The sequence below is a fragment of the Mustela putorius genome, unplaced genomic scaffold (genome assembly GCF_011764305.1).
Source record: "Mustela putorius furo isolate JIRA1106 unplaced genomic scaffold, ASM1176430v1.1 tig00003845_pilon_pilon_pilon, whole genome shotgun sequence".
Taxonomy (NCBI): domain Eukaryota; kingdom Metazoa; phylum Chordata; class Mammalia; order Carnivora; family Mustelidae; genus Mustela; species Mustela putorius.
Window position 1 is genome coordinate 38,922,381 of NW_025421998.1, and position 27,259 is coordinate 38,949,639.

Sequence of the window (27,259 nt, forward strand, 5' to 3'; positions counted from 1 at the left end):
ACATTTCTTCTGCGAATTTCATGAGGGTTTCCAACTCTATCTCTGCATAGATGGGAATCACGAGTAACTTCATTTTGACAAATACATCCCTAAGAAAGGCACTACTTTTTTATATGGATATAAATATGCAATACTTAGAGAGGTCTGGCATTAAAATAATGAGTGAAAATACTTTGAAAATAATGGGGGGGGGCTGGCCTACTGCTATCACTAACTCTTAATCGAAAGGACAAAATAAATAGAGTCCCAGATTTTCATTTAACTTCTCTGAAGCTCTGAAACACAAAATGTAGCATGCTCATAAGACAGGAGAGAGTCCCATTCCTGCACCCCTCTGTTGAGGACACATGCTAGCACAGAGCCTACCAGGTGGACGACTGCCACTGCTTGAGCCTGTTAGTGCTGTCAGGCCTATTGGCATTCGTACAGGAAAGAATATTCCAGGCAAGGCCTCTGTGAATTGCTCTAAACCTCTCGGCCACAGCCCATCATCTCCTGCTGTAACTCTCCTCCGACCCTTGCATGGCCAGTATCAATGAGCACCCACCATAAAGTCTCAAAAGCTGCAAAGGGCAGGAAGGAAAAATTGTGGGATACCACTGCCAGCTGGAGAACAGAAGGAATCTTTAAAAAAACAAAAACAAAATAAAACAAAACCCTCTGCTTTTTCTTAATCCCCAAATTTCTCCAACAGCTAGTTGCATAGAGACGAAGAGATAATTGTCTGGTAAGCAGTGTCTAAAAATCAAAGGGAAGAGAGCAGTGCTGCTTCTCCCTCTGCACGTGATTACACAGTGCTCTCTCCTGCACTCGGGGACATCGGCTCCCTCTTTTAACAACAGCCAGCTGGTTTTCCAGAGGTGCCTAGTTAGGATTTACTGAGCACACACCCACCACTTTGAGTTACACGCTGCACACAAAACTCACCACCGCGTTTGTTGGGGTGGGGAGGGGAGCTGAAAGGAGGGATGCTGGCTCGAGGCCTGCCAGTCCTAAAAATGTAGCCCGCATCAACCCATTGTGGTCAAACTGGCGTCTCTGTACAGACTCTGAGCTCCAAGCCAAAAACTGTTAAGTCTCACAGGATTCAGAGGTGGCTTTGCCTTAAAGGAGGTATTTTCCTAAGACGATGCTCGTCTGTGACTAGATTTACTTTACAAACAACATGTGAGCACAACACATGCTATGAAAGCTTTTATTCTCTAATCCTGGTCCACAGCAAGGCGAGCAAGAGTTAAACAAGGAGATCCTGTGTCTTAAGTTTCTGACTCTCATGACTTCACGAGATTGGTTTCTGTTAACCATAAAATAAAATTTAGCATTCCTCAAATTGTTTCCACATAACTTATGAATCCTTTCACAGAGAAAAGAAGTCTAAAAGCCTTCAAACTGTTACTCCAGACTAAACAAAATTATCTCATTTTGATATTCAGAAAAATGGGAGGCACGGCAGTCACACAATGAGCTGGTGAAGCACCTCTCTGTGGGGCAGAGAAGGCTCTCAGTGAGCAGCGTGCCGCCTCGTTGGAGCAGCGACACCAAAACAGGACACCTGGCCCATACCCCCCAACACCAGAGCATAGGGAAGAAGAAAAGATCTTCTGCCTATTTTGGCAGGGAGCAGGGGAGACAGGCTTCCAGCGCAGTGCAGAAATCAACCTATCTTTGAAAGCAACTCTGTCAACCAAAACATCTTAAGTAATTTCTCTTTGCAGTCTTTTGAAATTTGTCTGCATTTTTGGTGCAACATGTTACAATGGCAGGTCAGATAGGTGTTGAAAAGGCAACTGTCAGTTGGAAGGGTTTGGGGTACCCTACTGGAGAGAAATCGGGAAGCAAGTTTATTCCTTTTGCTCACCTGCCTCTGGGCCTCAGCCAAGCTGAAGGGCAGAGTTCCCTCTTCCAAGGGAGCAATTCGTTCAATGTCTGCTAAGGTCATACGTCTGGAGGGGGAAAAAAAAGCATGAGCAACAACAAAATATAAGTTTATTAAAATCTGCATTATGAAATTTGCAAACATTCCCCTTTTTTGTTCCTGTATTTCAAAGTCCTCTTTTATTTGGCTTCTTTTTCTCCCAGTGTGCTGTCCTCCTCCAACCCCCACCCCCAACCTCCTTTTATTAAACTAATTGGGGGGGGGGGGAGGCCTACTTACCCCCGTGGCTCATATAAATCTGCTAACTGAAACAAGATGTCAACTTCCATGGGTGTAACCTGACCAAATTTCTGAGCTGCCAGAACAAACTCCTCTGCATGGAAAAAGAGTTAAAAGGGAGAGATTCAAGAAGGAATAGCTGCTAAATGCAGCATTAACTCAAGGTGCTGGGCTGAGTGAACATCACAAAACTTTGTTATCAGTCACTGAATTCCACTAAACCCAAACAGGGTAAGAATTTTTGCAATTCTTTTGTCCGTAAGAAGTGTGCAGAAGAGCTTCTCTAACATTGACTTTCAAAGCCCGGTGTCTCACTGAAGGCTTGGGATAAATGACACAGGACATGACTGAAACTGCAGGTCAGAGAAAACAAGGAAGCAGATAGAGACCTTCACATGCATCAGGCCTGGGAGGTTATATTAATGAAGCTGTGCAATTCTCAAGGCCATTCTCTCTCTTTTAAAACAAACAAACAGGGGCGCCTGGGTGGCTCAGTGGGTTAAGCCGCTGCCTTCGGCTCAGGTCATGATCTCAGGGTCCTGGGATCGAGTCCCGCATCGGGCTCTCTGCTCAGCAGGGAGCCTGCTTCCCCCCCCCCCTCTCTCTGCCTGCCTCTCTGCCTCCTTGTGATCTCTGCCTGTCAAATAAATAAATAAATAAAATCTTTAATTAAAAAAAAAATAAAACAAACAAACAAAAAACATTAAAATGCGGATGTCTCGTTCTAAGGCTGTCATCAGTGTGAGCTCACAGAATTCCTCATGTAAGTCTGAAGGCCACTTTAGGGGCCACCAATTGAGCTCAGCTTTTAGCACGATTTGGAAACAGGAAATTTTACATGGTTTCTTAATTCAAAGGTTGTCTTCAGTTTATTTAAAACTTGCTGAAGATTGTTTTATTTGCTTTTGTTTGCCTAATCAAAGGATGGAGAACACACATGGGCCACATGGTTGAGATGTGTCAATGGAACAGAAAAATCTGTAATGTCAATTCTTGGTTGCCTTCTTTACCCTAATAATAATACACCAAGATACTAACAAAAATTCAGATTTATTCTCACTCACCCTTGGTCACCTCTACATCTTTCCTGTTGCCAGCCAGAGTGCTGTAGATCTTTCTAATGAGTTCCATGTTGTTAAGGAGTGAATTAAATCCATTAAAATAGGAGAAACTAACTTGATGGGACGTAGTGCCTCCAGCAGCCTCAAATAAGTTGAAAATAAGAGGGGAGAAGAAAAATAAACAAAGGATTTATAGAATGAAGAAGATTCAGAAGTACATATATCAAAGGCTAGTTTTGGAAGTAATCAAGAATGCATGTATAAGAAGAAATAGCCATAAGTATTTTCCTTTCACATTAAAAAAAAAAAAAAAAAGCTATAAATGAATTTTAAAAGTAACTGCAACTAATCATGACCAGAGCTTATACTCTCCACACACAAGTCCTAGAAAACTAAATAAATACATGTGTAGGATTATAACAACAGGACCAGTAGTAATTTACAGAGTTCAAATTTCAATTGGAAATGTTTTATAAGTTTGTTTATTTCATCTAATGAGCAATTCTGAGAGGCTTAGACATGCACAACTATACTATACACATGCACACGTGCGTGTGCTTTGACATGTAAAACTATATTATACCAACACAAACACAGTATGAAAAGTGGTCAATCTAACATTAATATCATGATTTGTCATGTTACTTAAAACTGGCAATAAATAATCATTTAAGTACAGACTTTGCAATGGTAGGATTTCTAGCAAACTAGCGTATTTGGGTAAAATTATGAGATGTCATATGCTTGGGTGGGGGGGGTTAAGACTGGTCAGAACTCTGATAATCGGAATTTGTAAGAAGCCATATTTCTTCTCTGGGGGCAAGGGAAACAGATATGAATGGAATGGAACTTCAGTTTGGGGTCTCAAATTCTGTCCTTCCCTAACAAGACAAAATATATTTATTAGGAAAAGCACTTCTTTATAAGGTAACAAGCACATAAATCTACACGTAGTAATCATTTAAAATAGCTAACCTAAGAGTTTAAAATGGTGTAGGGCAGGATGCAGGAAGGCAAGGAAAGGAGCTAGATTAACACAGTGCTGAGTGGAAAGGCCTCCTCAGAATTCTATACCTCTAAAAAGAGGTACCAGGAAAAATTAAATGAAAGTGAAACACTACGCTGAGTTCCTGCCTATGGTAAACATTGTGGGAACCCCAGAGTGTGACAGAAACACTCCGGAAGTCTTCTCCCTGGGACTAACAAAAGCACTGTGTGAGGGTTTCCAAATCTGCAGGATCATCAGAATTACCTGGGAAGCTTTAGAAAGGAGATTCTAGGACCTCACACCTATAGTTGATCAATCCATAGGCCCAGAAGAAAACTTTACTACCTGGATTTTTTAGTAAGTAAATCCCTGGTGATTTGTATTTTGTGACCAAGGCCTGGGGGCCTCCAGCACAGAATGTTCTTTCTGGACCACCTCCTAGGCCCATGAGGTCAGAAGAGTGGCTGGGCACCCACTGGGATTTAAGCTACCACAAAGGACAGCCGGGCCTTGCCCACCATATGAGTCATGGTTCCTTCAACACACCCATCTTAAATGAATGAGTAAATAAATCAAAGCTTTAGAGTCTCTCTTCTGCTGACAATTAAAAGAAATATATCTGCATGTAGTATATTTTCAAAAAAATTTTGCTTTGGAAAATAGATGAAAGTGAAGATTAGAATTTGATATACCTTAAAAGATACAGCAAAATTAACATGAAATCATAAATTTTTGTTTTTTTTTTTAAACCAGTTAATACATTAAAGATATTCCATATGATACAGAACACAAATTAACCTATCTCCATTAAAACCAGCCAAAATATACTGTCTATAAGTTTGATAATACATGGGATCACAATAAGAAAAGGTTATTGTTTTAAACTGAAAAAACTCCACTTAATTTTAAAGAATTGTTCTTATAATCCCTTATTTAGTGAGCTTTTGCCAGGTAAAAACAAACAAACAAACCTGCTTCATTAGGGCAAGTTAAAACTTACAGCTACCAGACATTCTTCTACAAAAGGTGTCAAGACATGGGGCCGGATGGTGACCATGATATCTCGGAAGTCAATGGCTGTAATTTTTCCAGTCCTGGCATTGTCCCTTTGCACAAAGGCTTGCTTTGCATGTTCCAACTGTATTTCCTACAAATAATGAAAGTGAAATAATTTATGTTTACTAATTACTACAAAAGACTGCTCAGTTTCAAGTCAGGGTGAAGAAATACAGATCGTATCTTGATTTAACAAGCATTACCAGCTTGTTAAATAACACCCTCAAGCTATCCTCTTCTTCCCCAGACAGAACTTTGCTCAGACCAGTGAACATGTCTTGGAAAATGCATTCTACCTTAAATCTCCTGCCCAGAGAAACCAAATCACTTTCATGTTCTGCTGGAGTCCGAGGACACAACGAAAATAAAAATTGGAATGACGTCTGGAAGGCCCAGAGATACGGCCAAACCCAACTTAGGTGATGCAGATGATCCAATGAAAAACATCTACAGGGACATTAAGCTCTCTCCAAAGAAGACAGAAAAATTCTCACTGGTAACCTGGTACACAAACATGTGATGTAATAAACCGAAAAAGGAGCTTCTCTGGAATATGCTGTTCCTCTAACGTACAGTTTCTCAGGCTTGGCACTACTGCTATTTTGGGAGGGTTAAGTTTTTGTTATGGAGAGCTGTCCAGTGCATCCCTCCCCTCTCTCTCTCTGCACTAGAGGATGGTAGCCTCTTTACCACCAAGAGCATGACAACAATGCATCCAGAGAGGGCCACAGGTCCCAAATGAGGACTGCTGCTCCAGAACGAGGAACTGGGTGGTATGTGGGTCAGCTCACAGTACCACTGTTTTCTTTCCTCCCATCTAGACAGGAAGCCCAATTTAGATTTCAGTTGTGATTCACAAGGAGTTAGTGTACACACAAAATAAACAGCTGCCATCAAACCCCATCAGGTGCAGTGTGGGAGAAGCATCCTGTCTGCAGAGGGCACTTCATTATCTTCCTCATGACGTTGCCTATTTCGTGATTAGGCCCTCACAGTGAAAACTGATATCTGTGGAATTAAAAACCACTGCAAGGACTTCAAATTATTTAAACAAAAAGAAGTGTCATTAGTTGATAGAGAGTCACTATTTTTTTTTGGCTTTTTATTTATTTTTTTTAATTTTTTCAATTTATTTATTTTCAGAAAAACAGTATTCATTATTTTTTCACCGGACAAGGGGTGTTAGAGAGGAGAAGGGAGTTGGGGTAAATTGGAAGGGGAGAGTCACTATTTTTTTAAACTCTGGCAAGACAATGACTGAGAGTAGTATAAAAACAAACTGTCCCTTACAAACTAGTGAGAACTTAAGCACTGCAGAAATGATGCACTTGAAGTGCTCCATCTCCCTTCTCTTCCCCCAGAAAGGTAGGAGATGAAGGAAGTTTGATAAAATATTGATAACTGAAACTGCGTAATGGGAACACAGTGAGTCACAGTATAATATACTTTTAATACTTTAGTAGAACTTGAAAATTTTAAATTTTAAAAAAAATTTTAAAAGACAACACAACAGCAAGAATCAGAGTTCTTATCCTATTCAAAGGCTTCTTCTCAGTCATGGCATCTGCCAGTTTTGATCCAACCTGTCCCGGTCCCAAGTCTCTTCTGGGACCGTAATCTCCCTGGTGGAAGGAGGCTTCTGTCAGCCCTTTGTCCTCAAGTCCCCTTGCTCTACTCCCCTAGGCCTTAAAGATTTCTCAGAAGGCTTGACTCCAAGATCCAAATCCCCCACACCTCTCTGCTGGACCAGAATCCCTAAGTGCACAGAGAATATATCCACGTGGGTCTCCTGGAAAGGCCACGCCATGGCACATCACTAAATCCAAGGAGCTACTCTCAGCCTGGTCTCCAGCACCCCACGTTCAGTCCTTCCAGACCTTCCACACATCCCAACTTTGTTTGCGCTCCTCCCTCCACCTGGTGTAGACTGCAGCTTCTTTTCCTAGTTCCTGAAATCCTACCACTTCCTCCAGGCTTAACTCCAATGCCACCACTTAAGTAAATATAAGCAGGTCTCTTAGCTGGAAAGAACTGATGTGGTCATGTGGCTCCCAGCTCACACCTCAATTGTGACTTGTCTTATTCCATCTTACTTGAAGCAGTTGTTTATATTCCTGTCTTTCCCTACCTGCCAGGGAAAAGAGACCACGCCCTGTTCATCCATCTACTGGCATAGGCAGAATGCCTCAGATATACTAGGTACTCAATAAACCACAGATATAACCTTCAGTGACAGGTGTTCCATAAAACCAACTGATGAACAAATCACTCTACTAAACAAAAAGGGGTTCTCTATATAAGTGCCTCCAATTTGAGAGGAAGGAAGAAACCAACTGTTAAACACCCTGTAGTGAAAAATGACCACAGTATGTATTCAATTGAAAGTAAATGAACACCGTCTCCTTCAAATTGCCAGACCCACTGCTAAAGCTATTGTAAGGCAAAATTATTCCCAACAACAGCAGAAGGTGTGTTCAGTTAGTTACCATTTTCCCCTAGAGCTCATAACCCATCTAGAGACCTAGGGCTCCTCAGATCAGGATTCCAAAAATGGCATCACTCACCCTGGCCACCCCCCAGAATTCCTGGCCCCCTCTTCTCCTCAGAACACTAAGACCAACCCACTTGGAATTTCAAATTGGGAAACGGACAACCTGGTGGGGGTGGGTGCTCCAGAGTCAAACCAGGGGCTGCATCTGTGATAACAGGGATGGTGTCACTACCCGCTTCTGATCCCCCCCACTGCAGAACACGAAAGCATTTTTACTTTCATGATGAACAACTTTAGAATACATTTCTAACAGCTCTGAAAGACTGGGGTCACCATAAATCCTATAAAAAACAAGAAGCTAACTGAACATCATTCTCTACATAGTAGGATAGAGTAAAAACATTTAGTTAAGTGTTTCCTCAAACCAAAAGCAGCTTGCCTTGTGAAGAGCAACTGTTTATGTCATGATTATTTCTTCTTCTGGGTGAAGAAGTAAAGCTATTACCTCAACCAACACAACCACTATGTGAACAGCATTTACACCGTTCTAAAGTTTGTCACAGTTTAAAGTCACTTCCTGCTCACAGCAACCATAAGAGGTGGGCTCGACCATTAACTTTGTCATGGCATTTGAGGAAACCAAGGTCTCCTGGGAAGCCGCGAAGCTGGAATGCGAACCCAGGCAGCTCTGCCCACTGACGCTGCTGCTATCGCTTTCGCACAGCACCTCAGAAGACTGGATCATGTGCCTGTCTGGAATCTGATGACAAAATACATCTGATATTTAGGAATCTTAGTAACTATGAAAAGACAAAAATTCAAGTTTGCTTTTAAAATTCTTAATGCTCCAGATATTCTGTTGTCAATTTTCAGGAGAAAACAGTATAATTTCTCAAACACTTTCCTTCACAAAAATGTCTTTTATGTTCTCCAAGGGCTAGGACTGTTCTCCCAACAAGAGCAGAGACAGGAGGAACCAAATCTAAGGTCTTCTCCTGGCGCTGCTCACTTACAACCCTAACAGACTGAGTGAAGGAAAGACAAATAAGGAGGCCTGAGGGAGCCAACACACAGGGCCTCTATAAACACTTCAGTTGAGAATGAATGGCTTTTGAAATAAATATTCAGCCTTGCTATTGATGGCAGAATAGCTGAAAATCAGAGCTCTTCACCGGCACCTCTGAAGCTGCTTAAGGCGAATCTAATGCATACCCACAGAGCCCAGACCCCAATGGCTCCTAGATCTGAACCCAGGGGGATAAAAGTGGAACGGAGAGCCCAGACATGCACGATGAGGGTACAAGGAAAAGAGCGAGCTTTCCAAAAAGAGCAGAGGAACAGAGAACAACGGGAGAAGTAAGAGTTACATTCAAATATTTAAAGGTTAAAAGGACTACCAGGTAAAAAAGTTAGACTGGTTCCCTGTACTTCTTTAAAAAGAAAAAAAAAATCCACAGAGAAAAAAATACAGGGATCAGGTTTTAGCACAAAACACCAAAATCTTTAACCTGTCCAACTCTCCAGCAGTGAAGGGGGCTACACTGCAAAGTAGCAGGCTCCCAGTCACTGGCAATATCTGTGCCATGACAGGCTGAGGAACATAAGTCAAGGAACCTGTTTATTTTCATACAGGGAGTTATGGAAGCAATATGTTGTGATGACAAAAATCTGGAGTTTGGAACAGGAATGAGCAGAGCTCAAATATCAATCATGACACTCCGAGGAGGATTAGGGGAGTATATATCTCAGAGCCCGTGCAACATCCACTGCGGAGGGTTGTAAAAACGAGACGTCATGCATGACCGGCACTTACTAAGTGGGAGCTCTGATTTTTGTTGAGGTGAATGGTTTAAAATCCCCTAAAGACCCTTTCAGTGTAAGTTCTTTGAGTCTTTAAAAAAGATCACCTTGTAAGGAACAGTGGCTCTGCTGAGTCATTCTGAAGCAGCCACAGGAACCGAGATGAAGACCAGACCGGGTAGAGAACAGTAACAGACGAATGCTTAGGCACGCTCACTACCGGCCAGCGGCGGGCCAAGAACTGAAAACATGGTACTTCATTAAAGCCTCAAGATAGTCCTGTGAAGAAATATGATCTTCATCTCCCAGAGAGGAACCTGGAGCTCTGGGAGGTAACTGATTAGCCCAAAATCACACAGCCAGGAGGTGATACAGCTGGGATCTATCTATCCTGAGCTAGCTCTGACTCCAAGGCTGGGATCTGTAACCACTAGCTGATGCTGCTTTGGGTAAACCTGTGAGTAAGACCACTGTAACAGACACCTGGATAAGAGATTTTAAGAAAAGTTTTGACGAAGACTTGCACATAAAAATGAAGCAAGACAGACCTCAAATAATTCTCCCCTTGGATGATGAGACAGAAGAATCCACCAGGGGGGGAGAACACCTAAGGGGAAAGAGACGAGACAGCTGGCCACGATGAGAAACTGGAGGGAGATGGGCTTAACCTGAGCTATAAACAAAAGAAAGCTAGAGATAGAGACAGAAATATAAATGCGGGGAAGAGAGACAGCAGGATCTCAGAGGGGAGAAAACCAAAGGCTACCACGTACTAAGTGCTATTAAGTGTGTATTACGCTGTAGTAACTGTTGTGTTTTCCTATTTCATCTCTCTGAATCCTCCCAAAGGACTGAGGTGGGCCCTACCATCCCCTCCCTTTAGTAGATGGGACAACGAGGTCGAGAGCTGCTCAGGGTCACATGACACTGAAGATGAACTGGACATGCCCCTGGGTGGTCCAGCTCTGGAGCCGCAACCTTAACCTATATGGACTGCCTATTCCCTTCAGGGGGATGGCCTAGGAAAAACCAGAAGGAAAAAATAACAGTAGCAGAAATAGAGGAGATCGTCCCATAGTACACAGGAAGAGCAGCCAGGTGACCATAAAATGGAACCAAGTATCCAAAAGGTGAGTATGGAAATAAAATGGAGGACCTGGGACTGGTGGGAAACCCAGAGAGCTGGAAGACGGAGCAGCCCTGCCAAAGAAGCTCAGATCTCACCAGTGTCCCTTGCTAAGAGCTGTTGCTGGGGACAGCAAAGACTAAGGAGAAAGGGCCATCCTTCACCCAAGGCCAGAAGGTCGCAGAGCAAGCAGCCGCAGGGCTATCTCGAAGGCAGTCGTGCTCAAACACATGGAAGGAGGCCCAATTTCTCTTTCTTATTTGCCAGCGAACAGTTTTCTGTTCCCACTATTCTGCTGCATGATGATTAATGGAATAGGCTTTTACTGCAGCCGTTTCCAACTACTTCAGCACACCCATTCAGACTGCTGGAGGGAAAGAACAAAATCAAACTCTTCAAAATTGCTAGCTGTACAGAAATAAACATATAGAGGGGGGGCTATACCACTTCAGGTCTAACATTCATGCTTCTAATAGTTCCAGGCCTGTCATTTCCTTAATAATCTCCAATTTTCAAGTGGGTATATTTTGAATGCAAAAATTCTCTCCACCTCTATTCGGATATGCAAGTTTGTGCATCAGCCCGAGGACAATTTATCAGAACAAAAACAAAACAAAACAGACCAAGAGACCTTCAAAACAAGCAGCAGATCCAGATGATTTATATTATAAAGCCAAGAATACCAAAAAAGACCCCTGGCTAGTTTGCATGTTTTGTGTTTTGTACAGTTGTGAATTTAAAAAAAAATAACCAGAACTTCAATAAAAGCAAGGAGTTATCAATGAGGATATGACTCAAAAGAATTCTCTTTTAGGAGTCCTGGTAGAAGAATTCTGGCAAAAATGCACATAACTATTTATGAAAACAAGGAAGAAAATGTATGAAGATTCGCTTTAAAAATATGGTATCCCATTCAGCCTTCCTTCACAAAAACTCTGTATCACCTCGAGTATCAGAACCTGTATCCTCTTCAACATACAGGTATCTGCTTCATTTTCACAATCCTTTGCTAATCTGGAGGGGGAAAAATCTGGTTAAAATAAAGATCCACATATTATTAAACAGAGTTAAAAACAGAACTTAGTAAAGGACTAGGTAGAGAGATAAGCAGTTCCCATTCTTAACACCTTTCTGTGCCTCCATGTTCCACCCACGCAGTCAGACTTTCAGAGTTCAGGGTGAAATTTCCTCCCCAGGTCACCGGATGGGGCCTTTAACTGAAGGAGTCTTTAGAAGCCGCGTGGCCCGTGGGACTGCACACACAGCAACACCTCAGCAGAAACCAAGTACAGAGCTCGTCCATCTCGACTGCCTCGCTCTTGGGATTTAATGTTAAACTTCAAAGTGGGTAGTGGCTGGGGAGATGCTCATTTTTACCGGCTGCTCAGCAAAACAGCAAGCAGACGAACACCATGGACACAGCAGCATGGTGAATTCTGATTTCCTCTGCCCTGAGAGCAGAAAGGGCAACACGAATGCCACGTGTCCTACATCTAATCCTCCAAGTGACCAGGACAGGATCACATATTCCATCACCCATCAACAAACTAGCAACGCCTTCCAGCTGAACACAAAATACAATCTAATCTCCGAGAAGAGCTGAGGGTAAACAACATTAGCTACTTTCAATCATTTCACTCTGGAATACCAAGGTGGGGCTGTACTGAAGAAACAATACCGAAGCTGTACTTCATCTCCAACTGGTCCAACTTAAAAAGTACTCACATGTTAAAAATGAAAATAAAATCCTGGTCTCTGACTACTAAAGATCCATGGTCTAGATATTTTAACTAATACAGATGGTAAGGTGAGGGACAAAAGGGAGGTACAAATGGCTTGGATTATTCGATCCTAAACAAGGACCTTGTTATTGTCTACCAACCTGTTAAACATCACGGCTTTGGTTGAGTTCTACGACAAGTGACTGTTTTTTTTTCACACTCAAAGTGTTCCATCAATTCCAAAGCATGAGAATTTGATGTTGCCATGGCTGAAGGTTACATTTCCCTCTGTTTGGTGGTGCTGGGGTGGGGTGGGGGGAGGACAATTTCTTTTTTGTGTTGAAAGTTTTGCCTTCTACTAGGACGGCATGACAAATACAGCATTGTAAATGATGGGGACTCTGAAAGCCAGACCACAGCTGACTAGGAGCAGCAAATCTCTGGCCCGGAGAGGGAAGGTGACAACCACCAGCGCCTGGGAATAGTAGTTTCCACAGCTCTACTCTCTAGGACTCAGAACCTGAATAACCATGATGTCCACTTTATACTGAAAAGACTAGACCATATCTGTACAACATGCTGACCAGAAGCCAAAATACTGGGTCAGTCTCACTTCGCAAAAAGAACCGAAACTGTTCAGTTGCATTATCAGCATGAATATGCTTTGTCATCCAAACCTCAGATCCTTGCCAATGTGTGGGTGTCCAGTCTAGGGCACGAGACACAGCTCTGACTCCCAGGTGCTACTCCCAGCTCCATCAGCTATGACTCACCCTCTTCTGACAAAAGGGGGACCTGAATAAAGTTACAGTAAACACGCACACCTTCGTGTTCAGGGCTCGCCGTTGGGTCAGGAAACTTCACTCCTAAATTCCATTTGAGGAGAAGACACTCAGAGACAGTTTTAGCTTCATTCCCTCCCAAGTCGGCAATCCTGTTTCTCGGGTAACTAAAGCAACCCAAATTTCAAAATCTAGCCTCTTCATGAATTCAGAGCATTGTTGTTTTCTTGATGACTCTTTTTCCTAGAGCAAGAAGAGGAAGGCCTTTGGAAACAGAAGTGTCCTGGCTTCACAAAACGTGGAAAAGAATTCCTTGGAAATGCCCATGTCCGTGGGCCCGTACTGTGGGACTCCTATAGCATCATCTGACCTCCAGACTGAGAAAGGGGGCAACAACCCAGCTGTGCACATGCGAACAGCAATTACAAGCAAAGCATTGCCCTGCAGCCCCTGGGAAAACAGCCTCCTCCGTGTTCCCCATTCAGTACCCATCACCATCCTTCCACGTGCCTGAACCTAAAACTCCTCTTGAAAAATCTGTGAACTGGGAGTTTTACCATGTCCTTAACTATCTCCATCCTATTAAATCCCAAGGCTGGCCAGGCGTATCCCTTCTCTTGAGTCCAGTCCTTTGGCTCATCAGCATTACCATCCAACCCAGGCCACTGCTGCTTCTCTCTTGCATTAGAAAGTGACCAACCGGGCGCCTGGGTGGCTCAGTGGGTTAAGCCTCTGCCTTCGGCTCAGATCATGATCTTGGAGTCCTGGGATCAAGTCCTGCATCTGGCTCTCTGCTCCGCAGGGAGCCTGCTTCCTCCTCCTCCTCCTCTCTCTCTCTCTCTCTGCCTACTTGTGATCTCTGTCAAATAAATAAATAAAATCTTAAAAAAAAAAAGAAGAAAGTGACCAACCAGTCTTCTCTGTCCTCAGTGGAAGGGCCCTATCCAGACCTGCTGAATCAGACTCCTGAGAGGCAGACAGTCCCAGGACTCTGTCTTTTAAAATAATCACTTCAGAAAAATTTTACCCAAACTCTGAAAAACGTTGATAGAGACTTAGGAAAATTAAAATTAGCTTCGGTTCCATGTATCTCACCTTGAACAATTCCAGAAAACTAAGCCTCTGTGTGATTGTCTTTCATACAGAAACAAGAGCAAATGCTTAATGTCTAAGATCATCACAAGGACAAATACAAGTAAAAGCACTTTCTAAGCTGGAAAATGCTATGTGAGAGGTAACCAGTAACAACAGATTTCTAGTTAACGCACATATTACATTTGGTAGCCACCCTAGGCTTCTCTATTCTGAATCTGGAGCAACTAGAATCTCCTAATGTGTAGATTATTTTAAAATTATAATAATTATATATGAAATATATACCCATGATTATAAAAGATCATCAAAAAGTACCTGAAAATGACAGGGATGCCTGCCGGGGGTTGGAGGGGGTAGGGGCTCAGTCGGTTGAGCGCCTGGTTTTGGCTCAGGTCATGATCTCAGGGTAGTGGGACTGAGCCCCACACAGGGCTCTGTGTTCAGTGCAGAGTCTGCTGGAGATTCTCTCTCCTTCTCCCTCTGCCCCTCCCACTCGTGCTCTCTCTCTAAAATAAATAAATCTTAAAAAAAAAAAAAGTAACTGAAAATGACAGAAACACACACCCCCTACTAAGGGCCTCTTTTTCTTATCATATTGGGCAATTAATCGGTGGGGGTCAGGAATGATCAAATGTCTAGCAAGGCATGACTGTGCACCATTCAGAAGCACAGCCCCTTCTACAAACCGAAACTAATTTTTCATAGCCTTGGCCCTGGAGAAAATGTAATAAAATGGAAACAACATACTATTTTTGAATCACAGGTCTGTGATCTTACAGAAGAAGCTAAACTCTAGAATAGTTTCTGTGTACTCCTTAGGGAACCCAATGAAAAGCCAGTATCACTTTCCTCAGAATATTACCTGTAAATGCAAACTTTTACCTAAAGTCCATTTATTCTTTCCCATACAATAGGGGGTAATGATAACTACCTCTCATGGTACTGGGATGTCATTATCAGAAACAGAGTATTTAAAAGCTCTTTGTAAATTATAAAGACAGTTACTATTATTACTTCTATTTTCAAGAGTGAATCTTAGCACCAAAAGAATAATTTGGCAAAAAAGTTTAAAAGGCCTCTCACTCTGTACCCACATTTGCCTATGATGTTCACCCAATAACAAGCTAGAAATGGATCTTCCAAAGAACGTAACAAAATGCCCCAATAAGCACATGAAAAGATGCTTGGCATCATTAGTCATTGGAGAAATGCAAATCAAAATCACAAATGAGATACTGCCAAGAGACCTAAAGTGAAAGGCCTGTTTCTCAACTATAAATCGGGGAGGTTAACTAGCCGTACTTATGCTACTATTTGGTCCTTCAAGTTTATACTTTGGATGCTCCCCTAAGCACACCTGAGTGTTGGTTTCAGCTTTATAGCTGCCATAAGGGCCTATGCTGCAAACTCCTGAGGGCTTCTGCTGTAAGAGAGCAGCCTTGTAGGGTGTACCCACTTGCTTACAGCTGTTTCTTCTGAGCCCGTCAGATGGATAAACACAGAAATGACCCCTAGACTTGTGCACTGTAAGTATCTAAAAAGTTGTTATCTCTGTACCTCTTGGCGCTTTGCACAAGGCCTCTGCACAAACCCTGCATGTTCAGCAAACATTTGCTCAACTGGGTGGTTTGTCACAAGCAAGTCATAACCAAAGCCACAAGAAATAACTCCAAACAGGGAAGAGAGTTTACATTAATACCATTTATGAAAAAGAGTTCCATCGGGTATAGATACCGTTTTCTAAAAAATTCTGTGTATTAAAATCCATTTTTCAACTAGAAACCATAAAACTGGAACAGAGGGATGTGGAAATATTCATAATATTTTAACATGCATACCTCCATAACAAACTACTCCCATTCACACAGATGCATCACAGCCAGCAGACAAAACACAGCCCTAGTAAATTCAACAGCGTCAGTGATGAAGTAAGAGGACTTCCACTCACTTCTGAAATCCTTCTCCACCAACTAGGAACACGACTCTGGGAAGGAGTCTTTGTACCCCTGGCTCTTGCTTCAACACTATCATTTACAGGGAAAGTATAAGTCAGGCAGGTTCGACTCAAAGAATATCAAGTTGATTCACCACTTTATGAAGTTAAAAACCAAAGTACACAAAACGACACACAGCGTGGCATTTGAGCAGCGCCTGTGACCAGCCCCACCCTGGCCAGAGGGCAGCTTGGCCAGACAGTACACAATGGGACATGTGAGCAGAGTCCTCACAGCCCAGTGTTGGCTTATAACCAACTCACCCTTGTTCAGATAAAGTGAAACATTCATTAAGGGAAGGAAACAGAAATCTGACCTCGCCAAGACCAGTTCTGCTCACCAGTCACAAGCCCATGTAGGTCTATCAGCACAGGTAACCCACAAACGTCAGACCTGAGTTGGCTGGAACCAACCTGACCTCCCTTCTAGGACGTCTGTGGGATTCAGCAGGGTTTTCTCTACATAGCACTAAGGCTCCCTGAAAACACACACACTTCTCAGCTGTCCCTGGGGCTGCTCCTCTTCCTTGTCAGGTGATAGGTAGCAACAAGCCCCGGGGCAGGCCTTTCCAGGCTCCAGCATCTGCCTTCACAACCTTGGCACCTGCCTGGGAGCTGCTGTCTACTTCGGAGCCTCGCCCTAAAACAGAACGGCGGGTGTGTGCTTGACAAAGCAAGAGCCCAAAATATAGGAAATTAAGCTTTCTTGTATTTTTAAGAAGTTCCTGCCTACAAAAAAGAGCCCAAAGGAAGCAAACAAAGCATTTGGAGTAGGGGTTTGAAGCTAAACCTGCATTCAGAAAAGAGTTCACAGGAAGCCAACAAAACATTTAAACGGCGGGGAAGGGGAGAGTAACCCAATGACAGACATCAAAACCAGCATTTCCCTGACATTCATAGAGATTCTATCATGATACATCCATTAATTCCTTTAGATCTGGACCTGGAGCACAGCACAAAAACAAGGCCCTCGCTGAGATAATTATCCACCATAACCACGTTAATCTAGTCTATGTTCAGCACTTGCACTCTGGCTACAAAGTCAAAAATCATCCCATGCAGGACACTAGGGGCTGTTTTTCCATTTAACATTATAAAAAGGAGTCAAATATAAGTGAATGCCCTGTAAGTTGCAGCTGGAAACAATCGGTAATCCCTGAGTCATCTAAGCTTTGACTCTGGCTTCTCCGTATCTTGAAGAAGGCCTAGAAGCCGCCGTGAGTGGCTTACAGCCGACTCAATTCAGCATAATTGATACCTGCTTAAAAGGGAAACGTGATCATCCTTACTACTGCTAACATCCCATTAAGGCTAAAAGTTAATTAGGCTGTGTTCCATAAAGTCAATTTGAGGCATTTGTCTCAATAGCATTATTGTAATTATTCCTCATCAAAACGAATACCACCTCCTACTGCGCACCAATGTCTTGTGTAAACAACAGCAAAAATCCATAACTCACATTCCATTCCCCACCTGAGTTATTTAAGTAGGTTTGTGTTTACACAGAACGGAAAAGGGGGATTCATAGACCTGAACACTTTAAAAAAATATATAAAGGTATGTTTAAAACATCTTGCTTTAAGTTCCCAAAGGCCTGGCACATAAAAGCAAACTAAATAAATAGCATGGCAAATTATACGTATCATAACAAAACCACCAGAAGTCAAAAAGAGAAGTCCTATTAAAGTCAACCTATTACATATGCTGGTGCCTGAGAACAGATCCCGCAAAACGCTGACTGAAAGAGCACACATGGCGGCCTGCGTGTGCGCTCTTGAGCCCTCCACATCCACCCCGACACTCCAGCTTCCAACCACTCCTCAGAGGGCTCTGGCAAAGTGCTGAGCACAGGAAATAAACAGAGGCATCAGGAAACAGCTCCCCCCACCCCCGAAGACATTTCTAGTGACAAAGGAAAGAAGGTAATTTCCCTGGCAAATTTTTCCTCAAGACCAAGAATTTAAACACAGCAAAGTAATGGCCTTAAGTGAGTCTTTTAAAATTATATTTAATAAAACATAAATAAAATTTAATCGTTAGAGAAACAAAACAAATGCATCGAAGTCCAAAAGAAAGAGTGGTTTATCATAGAGCCTACATACCATACAGATATTGACCTCTAGTAACTGTTAATACTGGAATTAAAACATTTTAAAAATTGTGCTTCAGGAGGAAAACTAAACCGCAATCATATTTTGTTATTACTCGCCCACGGACCTCATCAGTGGCAAAATGGTGAGACCATAATGGGGCAAGGGTGGTGATGAGAGAAAGGCAAGAGGGACGAGGCCAAGGAAGGTGAACCCCAGAAATGTAAACCACCCCGAGTTTAACCCTGGGTATGGACAGCAGGTGCTCTCTGAACAGCGCTTCTCACACTTAGCTGCACATTAGAAGCACCTGGGAAGCTTTCACTATCCCAATGCCCAGGTTCTCATTGCCCCCCTGCCCAGTCAAATCTAGTCTCTAGAGGTGGGGGACCCAGATACCAGTTGTTTTTTAAAGCTCCCCCGGTGATTTCAATCTATAGTCAAGTTGCAGACCCAGTGCCTTTGTCTATAAAAGGCCTCAAGTGAAATAATTCTATAGTTAGAGGCTGATGATGACGTGTCTGTCATCCCTCAAAGGAAAATAAAATATCGGCGAACAGCGGAACTAGTCGTAAGTCAAGAATTCAAGTTCCAATCCTGCCCCCTCCCCGACTTATATGACTTTTCAGCAAATCACTTGATTTCCTTGGGCCTCAATGCATATTCCTTTCCACAAGAAGGGATTCTACACAGTCTGTAAGAACCCATTTAGTGATATTTTGTTTACATACTAATAAAGAAATACTTTCAAATAGGATGGTTTGGCCAGGTTAGTGATTTTGAGGTAAATCAGGATCCCAGTTTTACTTATTTACACTTTAAGAGCTGGACCCACCAGTAAAAACTGAGTGAATTCTGCATATGTCAGGTGTCTTTTTCTTTCTTTTCCAAAATGTAGTTGCACAAATTCTGAATCCCAGTTAAATGGAATATGTTGGTGAATTGTAGTCTGTCCAAAAACTTGCTTAACATCCTCTGAAAAGAGAAAAGAAAGACTGATTAAAACAAATCAGATTTATCCTTATATAGTAAGTTATTAAAAGGATATTGTTATTTTCCTCTTACAAAAATAATTCAATTTTAAAACAACACAGGTTATAAAACCGTAGCAAAAATAAAAGTTGGAATCTTCATGAATTAGTGAAGAACCCAAAATTAAAAGTCCCACTAATAAAGAGGAAAAAAAAAATCAAGAAGTCACACAAACATATACACTCATGTGTGCGTGTGTCCGCTCATGCACCTAGAAGGAAGTGGGAAACCAAACCAAAATAATAATTTAAACCTAGTATCATCATCTCACATATTTTGTTTCAACAAATATTATTTTCTAAACACAGGGGACATAATTCAACTGTTAGTGGCAGGAAACACATATACACATATAGAAACACATACAGCACTATACAAGTCTTCAATATAGTCCTTTTTCAAGTCATTAAAAAGTTCTTGATGATTTAATAATATTGGTTCTCCCAATCCATGAGCATGGAATATTCTTCCATTTGTTTGTGTTGTCTTCAAGTGACATAAGTCAGAGAGAGAAAGACAAATAACCATGGGACTTCACTCATATGTGGAATTTAAGGAACACATGATGGTGACTACATTTATCATGGTAAGCACTGAATATACAGAGAATTGCTAAGTCATTATGTTGTACTCCTGAAACTAATACAACACTGTATGCTAAATACACTTCCATTTTTTAAAATTATTGAGGATTTAGAAATCAGTTAGATGGATCTTGAAGCACATATTCAACAGTGCTGACTCTATCTGAGCTTTAAGAAGTTCCACTGGTCATGAGAGAAAGGCACCTGAAGACAAAGGTGATGGGGAGTAGAGTCCAAAGCCCAATTCTTCAACTCGGCACTGCACGTGCCCACAGAATCCCGTTTCAGATGGGCACCAAATGTACTTGTACTGATCCTTTACCTCATTTGGGCCTCTATCACAAATCGTCTGAAAACTGACAAAGAAAACAAGAACAGGGAAAACCTGATTTTTCTAAAGCTTCACATTTCTCTTTACAAGTCTCTCTCTCCCAACAAAAATGTGTGTGTGGAAGGCAGAGGGACACATATTATTATATTAATGAGGTTCTGTCCTGGCCTTCACTTCCTTAAATATATCTACCAAACCTGCTCACTTTTATGACCAAGCTATGCCTGATAACTTCGGGATTTTTCCCCCCCTTTGCACCTATTTTAAAAAAGAAAAAAGAAGATAATCCTTTAGGTTTCTGAAAGGAGCCAAAAACTTTGGCACAGGTTTCCACTGTTCCCCCAAATCTCCTACTTCTAGCGCATTATAACCCCAAGTTTTTATTCCATGCTTTTAACATTTCCAGGATTTTTTTTTTTTTTTTAAGTTTGGCTATGAAGAAACAGCAGTGCTGCCATCAGCAGAAGGATGGGTGTTTACCTACACAGAGAAGGCAGTAAAAATCAGAACTACACTGGGCATAAATTTTATAAAAGGTTACAGAAAATCTCAGGCTGGCCCTAATGAGGACAGTAACACTAGAAGTTTTAAAGTACGACCCTTAATTTCTCTGACTTTATTCTGCCTTCCCACTTTTAGGAAAAACAGAGAGGACATAAGGAAAAAGGAAGTGAAACAAGAACTGGTGTTTAAAAGAAAAAAAAAAAGAAAGACAGACCCCCCCTCCCACCCAAGAGAGTGGGGGTAATGGTCATCCTTGATGAAATAAATTAAGCAGGAAAAACAAGTTTCTTTACAGCTCTAAACATCCGAGAAGAAATTCCTAACCCGGAATTCCAGTGACTAACCTTTCTCAGACACTGCTCGTGTGCCAGGGACTGTTCTAATGGTGCTACGCACAAGTTGTACAAGAGACAGTGCCCCCAGAAAATCCGTGGCTCCTTTCCATTCTCCATTTCCACACCTCTGCATGAAGCAGGCCCCACAGAGGTTCCGGGAAGGCTCCCACCATCTTCTAACCTAGACCAATAAAGTATCTAGTGGGAGATGATGTTCAAATGACAAAGATGGGACCAAAAGAAAAAACACAATTTTTTACACTATAAGTAAACATTTCATAGCATAATAAAATGCAAGCAAGAACAGTGTCCTAGCCACTTTTCTGCCAAGCATGCTTGTGGAGTAAAGTTTCATGCAATAATCCTGCATACCTATCAAAAATGACATCCTTCTTTTTCCAGACCTCTCTCTCCTTCACTGTCCCATAGAAAGTAACAGACCGTAGTAGCCAAATGCTGGTATCTAAAGCTATGGCACTTATTACTCATTTTAATATATTTGCGGTCTAAAACTGGAAAAATACGTGCATAAATTTAAGTCATTCAAAAATTAGTAAATAAATTTAAAATATGCCTCACCATAACCTAATTAGTTTTTCTATAATTAAAGTAACATTTACTGCCTGGTAGAGGCAGTAATTGAATTCAAAACATGAACTTTGAACCCTTAAGTCGAGCACCTTCTGCCACTATTCCACAGAGCTGCTCTCTCCTATGAAGCCTGCCTGGAGTACTGACATCCAGTCACTCTAAAGCGCAGAGCTATATGTGATCCCGAAGACATAACACCATGTACTGTCAATCCTACAGACCTGTACCATTGGTAATAATCAGTTTTCAAGATATATTTATAAAATATGTATATATAAGCAGATATGTGTTGTGAGTGCATGTATTTATTGTGTATCTTTTCTTTCCACCTAGATGATCAGCACCTCCAGAGCAAAGGGCCTTCTGTTCACATCTGATTCTCCCACCATGGCTGGTTTAGTAGGTTTAGAGCAACTACCTACTAAATAGAATTTAAATGAGTCAGTAAATGTTGACAAATAGAGCAACAGGTTAAAGACAGTGGCATTAACCCTTTGAGGCACTATAGATCCCACTTACTGAGAAGCTATTTCAACAATCATTTCCCAGGGGCGCCTGGCTGGCTCAGTTGGTTAAGCAACTGCCTTCGGCTCAGGTCATGATCCTGGGAGTCCCGGGATCGAGTCCCGCATCGGGCACCCTGCTTGGCAAGGAGTCGTCTTTTCCCTCTGACCTCCTCCCACTCATGCTCTCTTTCTCTCTCATTCTCCCTCTCTCAAATAAATAAAATCTTTAAAAGAAACACAACACACACACAATCATTTCCTAAGATTTCAGGGAGGTACATATTATGAATCATCAGTCCTGCTTAGTAAAGTCTTCAGTTCCACTCCTAGACTGACTTCTATCTATCAGGAGGGTTGAGGGTCTGCATTTTAACCAGAATAGCTAGTGTTTCTGATACAAGGGTCGGTCTACGGTCTAAGATCTCATTTTTGAAAAAACTGCCCCCAAAAGTTATGGAAAAGTTGGATTCACTCTTTCCTAATTTTTAACTTCTCACTGAGAGACAAACATATGACAGGATGGAGGTAGGAAAGAGTCTCCAGTCCAGCGAATGTAATCCAGTAACATGTAGACACAGGCCACTTACAGACACAACAGGACTCACAGGGCTGCCACACTGTGCAACCCAGTGGATGACCTCCTCTTCACGTCCCATGCGTCTGATGCTCCCAGGAGCTGGACGGGCTCCACTGGACATGACCCTGAGAATGTGGTCCCTCTACTAGCTCTCAGCTGCCCTGACAATCTGGCTATGGTAAGAACACCAGGGCTCAGCTAGCTAACTGACAGCTCGGAAGCAGCACAGCCACTGTGCACAGTATACTCGCCATGTGGGAAGCCGGACAGTGGGAGAAGGCGTGCTGCTGTATCCAAGTCTAATCCATAAGAAACAACTAAACAGCAGACCCTCACAGTACCACAGGAAGTGTTCACCTGCAGGAGTTCCTCGTGGCAAGGAAACAGAAGCCATCAGGAGGGGGGCCCTTTTAGAAGAGAAAAAGGCTTCTTGGAGAAGACAAAACATGATCGGGATCCTGAAGACTGCCAAGGACTTATCCAGATAAATCTGTGAGGGAGTTTTTCAGTGGAGAGCAACAGCATGGAAAAGGGTTCATTTCCTCTGAAGTGAACTAAGGGTCCAATCAGAGTGCTTTGGACCAAAGCCACCCAGGGTCACAGAGACATGACAGATCCTGCTCCAGGCAGTTATAGACGCTGGCCTCACTTGCCAGACCAAATATTATTTTTAAACCCCAAGGACTTGATGCCACACTTATGGTGAAGAAAAGGTTGCTGTGGAAGAAGAACTGTTCATGGGACTCTGCAGAGAAAAAGACCCAGGGGCTTTTTTTTTAAAAAAAAACCATTTGGTACAATTTCTACAAAATTCATTTTACACTTTCCTAATTCACCTAATAGAGGTTTATGTATTCAAATATCTTAAGACTGCCAGGCCATTGTAACTGGAGAGACCAGATGACTGTGCAAGAGGGGAGCAGGATTCTTCCTAAAAAGAAACTACCAATATTTCTACTCGTTTTCATCACTAATCAACTCTTTTAAAGAAGTAAAATATCAAGTTTTGCCACTCTGGAAAACTCACACATTTTGTACAAAAGTACTGAACAGGTTCCCAAGTCAATGATTACTTCATCCTGTTCTTTAAGTCATTCTGGGGCCTTTGTCTTCTGAAATGCTTTGTCTCTATAACTTTCCTTTCACTTCATGAACACAAACATCCGTGAGCCAAGAGTCACAATGGGTCCTGGAATTCCCCCCTTCACTTTGGAAGGCAGTGTAATATCACCTCAGGTTAATATTCTTTTCTCCTTTCAGCAGGTACAAAGAGCTTTCTCTTCTAACATTGGATTGTTGGAGATCTGACTGCCTAGTAAGGCAACAAAAAGGTAAAGAGTACCCTTCCTATTTTATAGTTAGAAAATCAGAAACTAAAAACCAAAGCAATTTCCAATTTCTGCTCTGGACTCTGGATCCCACTGGAAATTCCATGAGCTTTACCATAAAAGTCTCCAGGAATCAACCTGAAGGCCACCCTATCACTAAACCTTTCCACTCTCTGACCTTTCCAAACCTAACTTGTATTCCTGGATGGGAAAGAGGAAACCCCAAATGTTCTGAAACCCAAATGTTCTAGGCTTTTTGGTTACGTATTTGGTTCACTGAGCTACATATGTAATGATAATTCATACTTCATCCGTTGATAGCTTTCAAATAAGCACCAGAGGACAGATTTATCACTAACTTAAAAAGAATGAGAAGAAGGTCTATCCTGGTCTAAAACACAAGGACTTAAAACTGTAACCCCAGGTAGAGGTCAAATAGGCCAAGAAGCAAAACTGAATTACCAATGAAATAGGAATGAGGCACCACATTATGTGTTTTAGGTATTTAAAGTCATACTTTTCTTAGCGCAGCCACTACTCTTGAAAGTAAAAACAAATTAGAATGCTTATCTCTTAAAGTATAATCACTGTTATTTCAGTCTGTGCCAAACAATGTTTGGAAGGCATACAGTTCCCATAATATCACCAAATAATGGTGGTATTATTTAAAGCAAGACTTACCAAATAAGCTCAAGGATCCTTTGAGTTTATCTGTGAGACTTTGCTTTCCCCATAAATGTTTCCAGCCTAAATGTCCACCGTACTTTTTTTAAAGATTACAAAAAGACAATTATTGGCAATTGTTTGTGGCAACTGTTTCTTTCCTAAACATAACCTCAAAAAGTCAAGTAATTTCTCCGAAGTTAATAAATTTCTCAGGCTACAGAGTATGTATGTTATAGCAGAAAAAGTTGTAAATTTTTAAAACTGGGTCATGGACAACATCATGTTGTCTGTAGAAAGTCCTAAGGACTCCACTAAAAAACTCTTAGAACTTAAAAATGAATCCAGCAAGGCTAAAGGATATAAAAATCAATATACAAAAATCAACTGTGTTTCTAGACACCAAAAGTAATCAACCAAAAAATGAAATTAAGAAAATAACTCCATTTATAATAGCCTCAAAAAGAAAAAATATACTTAAGGATAAATTGAACAAGACACGCAAAACTCATACTCCAAAAACTACAAAACACTGTTGACAGAAATTAAAGACTTAAATAAATGGGAAAATATTCCATGTTCATAGACTGGAAGACTTAATTTGTTAAGGTAGCAGTATTACCCCAAAGTGATCTACAGATTCAGTAGATCCATTATCAAAAGTCTAGCTGGCTTCTTTGCAGAAATAGACCAGTTGACCCTAAAATTCATTTGGAGATTTAAGAGACCTAGAAGAGCCAAAGCAATCTTGAAAAAGAACAAAGTTGTAATTTAAATTTACTACAAAAATACAGTAATCAATACTGCATGGTACTGATATAAGACCGACAGAAAAGAACTAAGAGTCAAGAAATTAAACGTGTTTTTGGTCACTTGCTTTCAATAAGAATGACAAGACAATTAAACATGGAAAGATTAGTCTTTTTAACAAAAAAATAAAATAAAATAAAATAAGAAGTAGTTAGAACCCTACCTCACGGTATATACAAAAACTCACTCAAAATAGAGCAAAGAACCAAGTATAAGAGCTAAAACTGTGAAGCTCTTACTGGAAAACACAGGCATAAATTTCTCTGACTCAAGATTAACAATGATCTTTATTATGACACATGCGACACATGAAAATAATAAATTGGATTTCATCAAAATTTCAAACTTTTGTTCTCTAAAGGAAACGATCAGCAAAGTGAAAAGACAAATTACAAAATGGCAGGAAAATTCTGCAACTCATGTACCTGATAAAGAACTTTGGAACATATAAAGAACCCTTGTAACTCAATAATAAAAGGACAAATAACCCAGCTTTAAAAATGGCAAAAGATTTTGAGTAGGTATTTCTCCGAAAAAGACATACAATGGCCAATAAACACATACGAGGTGCTCGACATCATCAGCCATCAAGGAAATGCAAACCAAAACCGCAATGAGATAACCACTTCATCCCCACTAAAATAACAAGTACTGATGAGGGTATGAAGCCAAAACCCTCATACCCAGTTGGTGGGGATGTAAAACCATGTAGTCGCTTTGGAAAATCGCATAGTTCCCAAATACCCCAACAATTCCACCCCTATGTATATATCCAAGAGAAGTGAAAACATATGTTCACACAAAAACTTGTGCACAAATGTTCATGGTAGCATTATTCATAACAGGCAAAGAGTGAGGAATGCTAAGGTATGGGGTGATAAACATGTCCTCGGGGTAACAAAAATGTTCTAAAATTGACTGTGGCAATGGCTGCACAAATTTATGAATATACTAGAAACCACTGAATTATATATGCTTTAAGTGGGTAAATTTTATCTCAATAAACTGTTGTTTAAAAAACTTAGGACTGTCAGATATGCCTCTTACTAATGAGGGACATTAAGCAAATTACTAACTCTGACTCAATTTTCTCTGTAAAATGGGAATAAAATATCTACCTCAGAGTGCTGTGTGGAGCTAAGTATGCCTAGCACAGGTTCTAAACATAGTAGGTGACCATCAAAATGGTAAAACTCCAAAATCTGAAGTCTTAATTATAATGAAAACTGTCATCTGGGAATCAAATATTTACAAATGATACCTAAAAAATCAGGCACAGTGTGATTTGGAAATATCATAGTTTATACATTTCTCAAAAAGCAATAATTTTCCTCAAATACTTAAAATCCATCCTTCTCTTAGCTCATATATTAAATTTTTGAAAGAAAAGTAATCAAAAATTTAGTAATTTTCTATTATGTTTCTGAAAGTACAAAATTAAGAAAGATTAAGAGCCTCCACTCTTTACTTTTAAATCTTTCAGATAACTAGAAATATTTAATTGGCAAATTACTTGCACATGCCATTAAGTGGTTAGACTGAATTTGTTTTTTACAAATTCTATGGGCTCTTATTCCTTAACCTCCACCACACTATAATCTGAAATCATCAAGGTCTTCACTTATGCAAATTTTAACTTT

The 27,259-nt window shown here is 41.1% G+C and overlaps 1 protein-coding gene across 5 annotated transcripts in view; it reads right to left on the bottom strand.

The window, feature by feature from the left end:
* Positions 1-27,259, bottom strand: part of SLC25A13 (solute carrier family 25 member 13) — a 180,299-nt gene that overhangs the window by 72,634 nt on the left and 80,406 nt on the right. For all 5 annotated transcript variants that reach the window (XM_045062725.1, XM_004767839.3, XM_004767841.3 and 2 more), the window contains 5 exons: positions 19,194-19,333; positions 5,205-5,351; positions 3,220-3,358; positions 2,156-2,249; positions 1,859-1,943 (listed from right to left, as the gene is read on the bottom strand). In XM_045062725.1, the coding sequence (XP_044918660.1) occupies positions 1,859-1,943; positions 2,156-2,249; positions 3,220-3,358; positions 5,205-5,351; positions 19,194-19,333 (605 nt within the window). The remainder of the gene's footprint in view (positions 1-1,858; positions 1,944-2,155; positions 2,250-3,219; positions 3,359-5,204; positions 5,352-19,193; positions 19,334-27,259) is intronic.